Source organism: Carassius auratus, chromosome 26, assembly GCF_003368295.1.
Source record: "Carassius auratus strain Wakin chromosome 26, ASM336829v1, whole genome shotgun sequence".
Taxonomy (NCBI): Eukaryota; Metazoa; Chordata; class Actinopteri; order Cypriniformes; family Cyprinidae; genus Carassius; species Carassius auratus.
In genome coordinates this window covers 23,983,588-23,995,329 of record NC_039268.1, presented here as the reverse complement: position 1 = coordinate 23,995,329, position 11,742 = coordinate 23,983,588, and the positions used below count along the sequence as shown (strand labels likewise).

The window sequence follows — 11,742 nt, the reverse complement described above, 5'->3', positions numbered from 1 at the left end:
CTCGCTCTAGAGTAGATTGATCCGAGTGACCTGCTGTGAGTCCTGACCGCTCAGCGCTGATTGGCTGATGGAGGTCTTTGATTAGAGTTGATTGGTGATGATGGAGGCTGTAATGAGCGTGTCCTCGAGCCGTGTCAGATTCACTGAGATGCATGCTGATGAAGTGCTTACTGTGTCTCACGTCTGTCTCTGGGTGATGTGGATCTGCACGGCCCTCAGTGAAGCACATTTACTTCATTAAGGAGCGTCTCTCGTCCTCATGAGTAATGATGAGCTGGAATGTGCTTCGGAATGAGAATAAAGAAGATGACAGGAATGTCCATTCTTCCATTCGTTTCTTTCATTTATTGTAAATTGAAAATGAATGCTACATACAAAAAAATAAAAAAATAAAAAACATTTCTGAAAAGTAACTAAAATATAATCTTTGTTGTGGCATGTCCTTAAACTTTTAAACTCACTCTAAAATCATAAATGATTTCACAAAGCTAAACTATATCAGTCAGTGCTTATAGTCTTTCATACTGCGCCACAGCGTCTCGAGTTCGAATCCCGGCTCGAGGACCTTCACATGCGTTCAAGTCACGTCGTAATTACCGTAGTTATGTGATTCCAACAGGTAAAAAGTGTTCACATAGAGCTTGTAAATACACCTGATGAACTGGGAATTCTCTGGGAACTATGACATGTGTCACCTGACTGAGCGTTGCTATAGAAACACATATTTCCGTGTCTGAGGATGTGAACATCACGTGTTGTTATCTTAATGGCATGAATGCAGCAGTGGAGATGCTGACTCAGCAGGTGTTGACCTGCATCAGTCCAAGAGGAGATTTATATAGAGAAAATCTATGTGTTTTTGCAAGAAAAATATCCATATTAAAATCATAATAATCATTCTAATGTAGCTAAATTAATAAAGTAACCCTTATGACTGGTCTTGTGCTCCAGGGTCACACATGTGTTTTTCTTCGCTCTGCTCTGGAGATCATCAGCTGTGAATGAAGCGATGGCCATCACTCATCGCTCCTGATCAAACATCTCAACTGTTTCTGTGGAAGATGATATCAATGGCTCATGGCTCCAGCAGTGTGTAAGCCAATCAGACGCCTGCTAAACTGCTAAAGGTCATGGTTCTCTGCTGCTCTTAGTCAGTGCTCCTCTCTGAACCCAATCACATAACATTCGCTCATCTGGAGGACTGTGTGTTGTTTCTAGCTCATGATTCAGAGAGGGCTTTATTGTGTTTCAGAGTGAGGATCAGATCTGGTTCAGAAACACTGTGATGTGTTTGACTGCAGGGGTCACTCGTGTAGAACAGAGGACAGAAGTGTTTCTTGTTGGGGCTCCAGAAAACCTTTTCATGAATCTATATTAATAAATACATAGATATTTCTATAGCGATAGCCTGAAGCATAATATAAATTAACATGTAAATTATTTTGAATATAATTATTAGACTAAAATAAGTTGATGTTTATATTTAATATATTTAGTGTTTCTTCAGTTAATTATATCTTTTTGTCTTGAGATGTTATATACTGGTGTTTTGTGTGTGTTTATCACTAATAAATGAAGGATTCTTTAATGTTGCAGGGTTCAGTCTGACTCACAGATGGTTATTATTAAGGTCCTCAGATGTGAGTTACTGAGAGGTTTGTGGATTCTGCCCTGAAGCTGATTCACTCAAACACGTGCCACAGAACATGAACATGAGGTTTAGTGATGTCTCACACTATCATTCCTCGTCCTCTGAAACCTCTGTGTTTAAAATATGATCTTGAGTTGATTCGTTAATAAAGTCTGTTTCGAGCTCATTGCCATAACACAGGCCACTGCTGGAGCTCTGAACGGTTGCTAGGGTGGAGTTATGCAGTTGCTATGTAGATGTAGACTGGCTAGTGTTCACTCACTAGTGCCTTGCTGTTTTAGATCGACTCAGTGGAATACTCTAAGATTTCCATTCAAACTGAAAGCATAAATCTAAGCAAAACTGTGACATTTAATTTCATACTTAATAACTGGTAACCCACCCAAAAAAACAAAACAAAAAACGATTTGAAAATGATACAAATTTAATAAAAAGTAAATAATGATATTAATAACTCAGTCCAGTCACAAACACATACTGTACATCAGCCGCCCGCCAGTAGTATGAATAATGACTGTTTAATATTATACCGTTTACAGCAGAATTGAATTCTATTTGCATAATTTGCATAATTTGCACTGGCTAACAATAGCTGCTCACATAAAATTCAAGGCATTGATGTTTGCCTAAAAACCAGCACTGGCTCTAAAATCATTATTTCAGATGTATGTTCCTCTAGAAGCGTGTGTTCTGCAAGTGAAGGTCAGGGTTGAAGCTGAACTCTGCAGGACCTCTCTAGGACCGAACTTGCCTACCCCTGGTTCATCCCAAAGAAGCACAAAGTCACTTTTAGGAACTTTTAAATTAAATGTTCTTCCTGGTGGAATGACCTGCCCAACTGTAAATGCATAATTAATCACTATTTTCTTGTTTATCATCATAAAGCTGCTTTGAAACTATCTGTACTGTATAAAGTAACTGATAATAAAGGTGGCATGAATGATCAACAGAAGCAGAACACACCGGTCACTACACAATAACACGATCCATGTCCATTCACGTCAAAGCAGCAGTCGAGATCTGACCCTAACCCTGCTGACCAGCCAAGCCTTGACCTCCAGCTGGAGCTGAAGTGTTTTTAGTTCTTCATCAGTACTGAGACACAGATCTATCAAATAATGCACGCTCTTTTTTATCTATTTATAATTTTTTATGCTTTTTTGATATGGACAGTACAGAGTCCACATCTACAGCTTCATTACTGACAAACAACAGAAGACATGTGCATGCATGCTATTTTTAGTAAACATCTCTGTTATCCAGGAATCTTATTTTTTGTCTTATGAAGTGTAACCCCTCTCACCCGGGTCCTCTCTGACGCTCCTCGCACTCGCACCGAGCGGGGCTCGAACCCAGGTCTTCCGGCATGGGAGGCGGACGCACTAACAAGGAGGCTACAGCCACTAGCGTCTGTCGCTAGTGCGTCTCTTGAGATCGGGGAGTGAGGTTTACCTGCACAGCACTACTCGCTGGCCTCCGTTACAGAAGTATCTTATGGTTTGAGAAACCACTGCAAATGATTTTAAAATGAAGGTTGCTGCGTGGCATTATAATGCATCCTTTTGTGCAGATAAATGCATGTTCATGTAATACCAGCAACATTCATTTTTGAATAGCTTTTTGGTCAATGATTTATTATCTTTCTTATTTATCAAAACTGTGATGCATACATGCAGAATGTTATATACAGGCTGTGGGTAATAATAGGCTTATTCTGCTGCGTTTCTCTTGAGAGAACAATGTTCACATATTAAACAGCCCCTGATGTCCTAATGTTGTAGTGTCCTTCTGAAGCTGACAGAATCAGTGGTGAACACTGAATTATCCTTCACTTGATTCAGTGAAACATCAGCAGTCCACGTGACATGTGCACTTCTCTTCTCAAGAGTCGTTCCAGCAGGTCTGCACACATCAGGGATGAATGGTGTTCAGTCTCATTCTCTATGATCAATCCTACCCTGGAAACAAGGTTTTCTCCAACGAAGGCTTCAGAGTAACGTAACGAATGCGTGTCTTTATAAGCAGAGATAGAGCCCAGTGTTTTACACACTTCTAATGTACGTCTGTGGAGGATCTGTGTGCCTTTCAAAGACAGAAATGGTTCAGAAGTGTGATCAAACTGCTGTTAGAGAGGAAGATTTTCAGATGAATCAAGAGGAATCACATCTTCAACGTTATTCACGGTTCAAAGGAACTTGATCAGGATAGTTCATGTGAAGCACAGATAAATAATGCTAAAGATTCAGATTAAGCTCGGAGCACAGAACTAAAGTGAAACTGAACAGAAGTAAAAGCATTTCTCTGTGTCTTCCTCAACAGAGACTCATCGCAGTGACAGAGACTCGTTCAGCGCTCATTAATCTGCAGAATCTGCTCATTCTGTGTGATGATTGTGTGCTGAAGGGCAGTGCTGAATCTGAATTAATACATTTCAGAACCAACCAGCCATAAAAGCAGACTTGAGAAAGCTCTTATATAAAGAAGGACTCGCTGTGGCTGGTGTGGACTGAAGCAGGAGACACTTCTCTGAATATAATCACGGCTGAGAATCAGAGAATGTGCTCTTCCACTTCTTTAGTCCTCTTTCACTTCATTTCTTCACATGTGCAGTGTCACATCTTATTAGTTTGAATCGTGAGGAAAGCAGAAGGAAAGATGCAATACTTCATCTAAAGCCATTTCAAACATCTTCTTAATATAATTTTTTTTGTATATAAATGTGTGTTTTTTTTTTCAGCTCGTATGTGACCCTGGGGCAAAAATAAATAAATAAAATGGTACTTTTTTTTTTTAAAGTTTGGATTTACATGTCATCTGAACGCTGAATAATCTTCTCTCCAGTGATGTCTGGTTTGTTCGGAGGACAATATTGGAGAATCTGGAATCTGAGGGAGCAAAAAAACTAAATATTGAGAAAATCATCTTTAAAGTTGTTCAGATGAAGTTCTTAGCAATGCATATCACTAATCAAACATTAAGTTTTGATATATTAACTGTATAAACTTAACAAAATATCTTCACAGAACATGATCTTTACTGAATATCCTAATGATTTTTGGCATCAAAGAGAAATGTATAATTGTGACTCATACAGTGTATTGTTGTGTATTTCTCCAGATATATATCTGTGACACTGATGACTCTTCTGTGCTGCAGGGCAGATTCGGTGCTCTCCATCACAGTTACAGGTGTGTTACTCAGTTAAAGAGATAATTAACCCCATGTGCTGCAGTGGCAGACGCTGTAAGAATCGCTCACAAAGCGTCTCCTGATGACACGTGGTGACCGGACGAACAGGTTTTACTGCACAGATCTGAAGATCAACACACACACACACACACACACCTGTGCTTCAGGAGCTTCTGCTGTTACTCATCCACAGACAAAGCTGTCATACACCTGTGGAAGGAGGGAAGATGATTCTCCACACTGCGTCTGCAGTGATTACCCAGAATGCTCTCTGCCTTTCACATCGAGACACGCAGAAACATGAGTCACGCTGAAGAGACAGCAGTGTTTCTCTAGCTCTTCCCGTCTGTCACAGTAATGATAGAGCAGCTCACAAATGTGTTTGCTCCAGAAACACAATCCCTTCACTAGAAAGAGCCATTTGTCATCTTTGACCTCAAGTGTTTCTGTCTCTATTCAGCAGGTGATTTCAGTTCATCCACAAAGCGCTGATTTCCACGAGCACAAGCCTCATTTGCGTATGAAAAACACACTCCTCATTCCTGGAAAGAGCGACGACATTAAACGGACAGTCCCTCTGTCATCATCTACTCTTCTCTTTCTAAACCTGTGTGACTTTCTATCATTTCTGTTCTGGTCTGAATCAGGAGAAAAATCTGCACAGACCCATCCAGAACGGCTCTAAACTAATTTTGGCCGATCTATTCCACTAAGAGTGTGATGTTTTTGGGACACCTGGAGTAGATGAGAGAACACATAAAGCGTATGCTGCTTTCGTCTCATGGACGGCTCTCCTTTCGCTGCATGAATCATTTAATCAACAAGAGTCTGATTTTCATTTTCTGCTGTGAATCAATGTTTAATCAGGAGCCAGGAGAGGGACGCACTAATGCAGTTAATATGAAGGCATCCTAAAACACGTGCAGGAGCAGGACGCTCCATCATTCGTGTAAAGAGAAGGTTCATCGCAGGGAAATGATTTGTTTTTGTCTGAAAGCAGTCTAAACTAATATAATCTTATGTTAAATATGATTCCTAGTGCATCTCTCCTCTGCGGTGGTTATTTGTCTGTATTATGAGCAATCATGTCTCTGTATTTTTAACTGATTATTAAAGTTTTATATCTAGAGGTTTTGTTTTGAACACAACAGGAAATATGAGTGATTCGCTCGTCCTCTTTCTGAACACGACCGTATTCTTGTGTTTATTTGACTGAAGGGCTTCCAGATGCGTTCTTCTCAGAGAGAAGCCAATCTGTGACCGTATTTGGACAGTTTTTCTCCTGAGAGTTTAGATAGATTGACACAAGTGTGAGTTGTTCCTGACCAGCCGCTCTGCGCAGGGTTAGCTGGAGTTATAGAGGAAGAACCAGCGCTGGGGAAAGTTACTTTTAAAAGCATTACATTATTGTGCTACTCACTGAAAAAGTAAATAATTGTGTTACATTTCATGGAAAGTAATGTGTTATGTTACTTTCTTTCACACCAGAAGTGAATCCTCCTCAGGCTGAAGGAAGTGTAAGTTCAGGTCTGTACAGTAGAGGGCGCCGCTCAAACTAATCACATGAAGAATACGACGCAGAAGAAGAAAGATCAGCACTAATCAGAAATAACTCAAATGATACACAAATATGTATTTTTTATTATTAGTATGATTGAACCGGATCATTAAAGGTCAGAAGCAAAGACATTGGTTAATCAAATATGATTAAATACATAAATGATATTTGTCTTATTTATCATATTTAATTATTGCAGGTTTGTCTAATATTCTGAGTTTGTATGAGACTGTTTTTATTGATTGTGAGGAACACTGAATGTGTTTTTGAGTAAACACATGTTCATATTTAGTGTAGAACTACAGTGAGATCATGTTCACACTCAACACTCTGCACTGACTCCTGATCTCTGTCACCATGGCAACAGCAGAGCTGTCACTCAACACATGGAAACAAAGTAACTGGAGACACTGATTTAAAAAGTAACTCTGATATTTCCTTCTAAATTAAAAAGTAATGCGTTACTTTACTTGTTACTTGAAAAAAGTAATCTGATTACGTAACTGGTAACTGTACCAGTTGTAATGTGTAACTGTAATGTGTTTCCCTGAACACTGTAAGAACACGGTGTGAAATATTATCAGGCTAACATTTCATTGGTTTGTTTGGCTTAATAAACACAAGACTACAGAAAACTCTAACATAAAGACATGAATGTGTGTAATGTGTTGACAGGCATGAACTATCATTATTGTGTGTGTGTCGTCTGATGGTGGTCAGTGTACCGTGACGAGTTCATGTGTGAAGATGTTCCTCACGTCTCAAAGATTAAAACATACAGCCGTTAGTTCAGAGTATTCTCTCTCCTCAAAGCTTCTTAACAATCCCTCACATGAACATCAGATCAGGCCACTGCTCATATAACTCTGCATAAATATTTAACCAAACGTTGTTTTTCTCCAGGAAGGTCACTGTTTGTCAGGGTTTTTTTGTTTTTGTTTTTTTTTTTTTCAGAAAAACTGCTTAGTTAGCTTTTTTCATGATCTTTTCACTAGTCTTGCCTCATGTTCTTTCTATGTCAGTGAATTCATCTTGACAACAGTCAGTTAATTAGAGCTGTGGGTTTATGTAAGATTTATATAATGCCTTACATAAACGCCAGAGCTGTATTGATAATCACTTGACTTAATGGAAACAGTCTCTCCTTCCTGATGATTGACAGCTGTCACATCACAGTCTCTGCAGCAGAAACACACACCAAATCTACAAAACACACTAATTCACAGACCTTGACTCCGTTCTCAATTTCATAAAACACTTTTTGTCCAAAGAAAGACACACATTTCTCTGTGTAACACTTAAAAATCGAACAGGAATTAATATTTAGGCAGAAGGTTGCTTTTGAGATGTGTTTGTGATGTTTTGAATGCAGTGCTTCATGAGTGACACATCTCATGTTAGTGATGTTAGTGTTGTGTGATGCTGTAGATCTCATCCGTCAGACGTGAACGCAGTACAGTGTGAGGATCAAGAGGAGGAAAGTTCACAAGCTGAATGAGTGTTTTCAACATTACACTTCTAACTTTCGTTCTGTTTCTGATAGAATCTTGTTTTAATGCAGAATGCAGGACATGTACCTGAATGCATCTAGAGCCCATTCATCTCTAAATGATAATTATTAATGTATGAATAAATGTCTTGTCTGTTTAAGGATTAAACACAACCGCATATGAATTGTGAGAATAATGACGAGAGGTACGAGAATCAGAGCTGTCACCTTCTGAAATAAGAGTGGAGTAAATTAAACTGTTTTAGCTCGCCTTTATTCTGGGAAATCAAGAAAACATCTGAAAAATCTAAAGCTGTTTTCTGACAGACCCATGTGTGTTTTGGAGAACGGTGCTGGTGAATAAATGACCGAGGGAACAGTGTGTGAACATTCATCATGTGGTGGTGTCTGTATTGTGTTCAGTGCTAAACATCCATCTCTTCTGCATGAACTGATAATCTCTCACATGCATCATTACTGGGTTATTTTAAACCTGACTGATCAGATGAGTTTAGACCACACACTGCTCTCAATCACAGCTTTGGAAACAAGTGAAGTATTGGAGAATCATAAACACTGTGTCTGGACGTTTAACATCTCTCTATGTGTATATATATATCCCCGGTGACGCCGGACTCATCTCCAGCAGCAGAGCGAGGATCAGACGCTGTTCTTCACTTCAGAAGACCTTCTCTCTTCATGAGGATTCAGGACAGACTCGACTCTGAAAGTGTTCAGTGTGTCCTCGTCGGTATATTAATAACACTAATGGAAGGTCCGGTGTAATCTTGCTTCAGCATCATAATGATCTCATAATGATCTTCAGCTCGTTCTGTCTTTGTTCAAAATGCCTTGAGTAAAATAAATGGCATCTTTCAGTCCATTCACCAGCTGAGAAGGATGTTTATTTCAATCCGCTGGAGAAAAACGCAGCTATTTATGTAATAAAATCCATTTGATTCAGAAGCTTGGCCTCAGTTGCAGTCATATAAGGTCTGATATTGATCATCCTGAATCACTGTAGTGTATGACATGATGGACATGATGGGACGGGGCCAGCTGACACGTGTTTGGTGCTTTAATGTTCCTCACTCCACAGTCATTTCTGTAAAGACTCAAACCTAAAGTCTAGACTACAAAAAAACATTGATTTTGTTGAACAGAAAAAAAACTGTTCATGAGGCAGTAAAACACACACACACACACACACATAGATTGTGTAGAAATGCAGTATATAAAACAAGTGACAACATGCCCCTCCTGACATTAGAAATGCCTGTAAGACATAAACACAGTTTGATCTTTCAGTTCAGATCTTCCTTCATTAGTGACTCTTGACTGAATGTATGAAACTAAACAATTATGTTTGTATGTATTATGTGACATTACAAATCTGAATTGACCTTAATAACTGTAGCTGACTGATATCAAGCCAACAAGAAGGTTATTTGTGAATCTTATCTCTTGGAAATGTAATATATGACACACACTGCTGTTTAAAAGTTTGGGGTTAAGAGTTTTAACGTTTTTAGTCTCTTACACTCATAGAAGCTGTATTTATTTGATCAAAAATACAGAAAATAAAACGTGTGTTTCTGTGATGCTCCGCTGTATTTTCAGCATCATTCCTCCAGTCTTCAGTGTCACATGATCTTCAGAAATCAGAATGATATGATCATTTATTATCGGTGCTGAAACTGTTCTGCTGCTTCAGATTCTTCTGCACCTGTGATGTTTACAAAGTTGAAAACTATTTATTCAAAATGTAAATCTTTTCAATTTGAGTTTTTACTATCACTTTTTGTTGGTTTAACACATCCTCGCTGAACAAAAGTATTCATTTAAAAAAGCTGTCAATTATTTGACTGACCCCAAACTTTTAAATAGTAGTGTATACTGTAACACAAAAAAATTATATTTTGAATAAACACTGTTCTTTTTAACTTTTTATTTATCAAAGTATCCTGAAATAAAAAATAAATACATCATAGGTCCCCAAGAATATGAGCAGTTTCAGCACTGATAATAAATGATCATATTATTCTGATTTCTGAAGATCATGTGACACTGAAGACTGGAGGAATGATGCTGGAAATACAGCGGAGCATCACAGAAACACTTTTTAAAGTGTATTAAAATAGGAAACCAATATTAGAAATTGCAATAAAAAACTTGATTCTTAAAAAAAAAAAAAAAAAAAAAAAAAACATTAAAAATCGTACTGATTCCTAACTTTGAATGGCAGAATATATTGCCCTTTAACAATAGTGATATTCCCAATAAATGTACATAAATACAGTCTCTGACTAGGTGAAGATATTAGAAAAACAAAATCCGCAGAGTAAAATGTAAAGGCCTGTGTTTTCATAACATATGTTAATCATATCTTTTAGATTCATATATGTATGTGTGTAATGTTTTCAAAATACGTGTGCCTTTTACATATTTGAATTATTCGCATTTCCAGTAGGTTGTATTTATGTTTTTACTTTATAACAACATATCTCTCAGGCTGTATGAGTCAGGTGTGACAACTAGCCCCGGTGTGAATCAGCGGATGCTCGCGCGCGTGGATCGGATGTCATCGTGCTGTCAAACAGGTCGCGTTGCATCTGCTCCACTAATGAGTCCCGCCTCGTAACATCAGCGCGGTGTGGAGAACAGACGCGTCGTGACGCGCGAGCAGGCGGAGCGACGCACACCAGATCCGCCGCTCAGACGCGAGCAACGCGCGTCCGCCGCCGCTTTAATGGTTTCTAGGCAAATCCAGAAGTATTTCCAGGATTTATGAGAAGGTAAGGCACTCTTCTCATCTGCAGGAGGATCGATGATGTGTGCGATATAAGCTGCGTATAAAAGTAATGTTTATGCTTTTTGTTTCACTTGAGTTGATGTCATTTGACACTCCGTGTTTTCATTTGATATTCAGTTGAGTGTCAGTGTGTTATTGTTGTATATAAAACAGGATACATGTTTGTCCTCGAGTTCTGTCTCCAGACGCGTTTCCATTGAGAACACATTTGATTCGGATTAAAAGACTCGACCCGTGTTTACCGCTGGTCTCTGTTATTTATCTCACCTCTGAAAGTTAAAATAATTTGCGTGAAAATCAGAATATTTGTCTATTTTCGTGTGTGGACGACAATGCGCGGTGTAATCCCAAATAAATATATTATCTGGCATGTTTATCAGCACATAATACATTTATAGATGCACAAAATGAAATAAAGCACAAGGCTTGCGGTGAGCTTCGACAGAGATGTGTTCGGTAGATATCTGTCCTTATATCTGACCTGGATCTGTATATTTGTGTTTAAGCGACGCTTCAGATCTCGAGTGAAGGAGAGTAATTAATGTCTTCGAAGTTTGATCAGGAAATATAATAAAAACACGGGTTTATCGGTCAATTCATGTTCTGCTGTGAAGCTAATAATAGCAACAGGTTTGTTTGAGCTGAAGGGCGACAACAGCTCATTATCGGTGGCTCTGTGAAAGTCCTCATCAATAAAGCTTCCGAAGTGTGTGTGTGTGTGTGTGTGTGTGTATGTGTGTGTGTGTGTGTGGTTTTTATCACGTTATGGGGACTAAATGTCCCCATAAGGATAGTAATGCCATTAAATGTTCACGTTGTGGGAACAATCTTTAAGTCCCCATGAGGAGACAAACTTACAGAATGGAGTTTTTTGAGAATCTAAACATTGGCAGTAGTTTTCTGTGAGGGTTAGGGTTGGTGTAGGGAGATAAAGAATACAGTTAAAACAATTACGCCTGTGGAGAGTCTCTGTAAACCACAAGAGTGTGTGTGTGTGTGTGTGTGTGAATAACCTGTTGTGCTAATCGAATCTCTCTCTCTGT

The 11,742-nt window shown here is 38.7% G+C and overlaps 1 protein-coding gene across 1 annotated transcript in view; it reads left to right on the top strand.

The window, feature by feature from the left end:
• The first annotated feature begins 10,500 nt into the window (after window positions 1-10,500).
• The window catches only part of LOC113044711 (prolactin receptor-like), a 22,257-nt gene continuing 21,015 nt past the window's right edge, over window positions 10,501-11,742 (top strand). Inside the window, exon 1 of the mRNA XM_026204896.1 lies at window positions 10,501-10,682. Within this exon, the coding sequence (XP_026060681.1) occupies window positions 10,675-10,682 (8 nt within the window). The 5' untranslated portion in view covers window positions 10,501-10,674. The remainder of the gene's footprint in view (window positions 10,683-11,742) is intronic.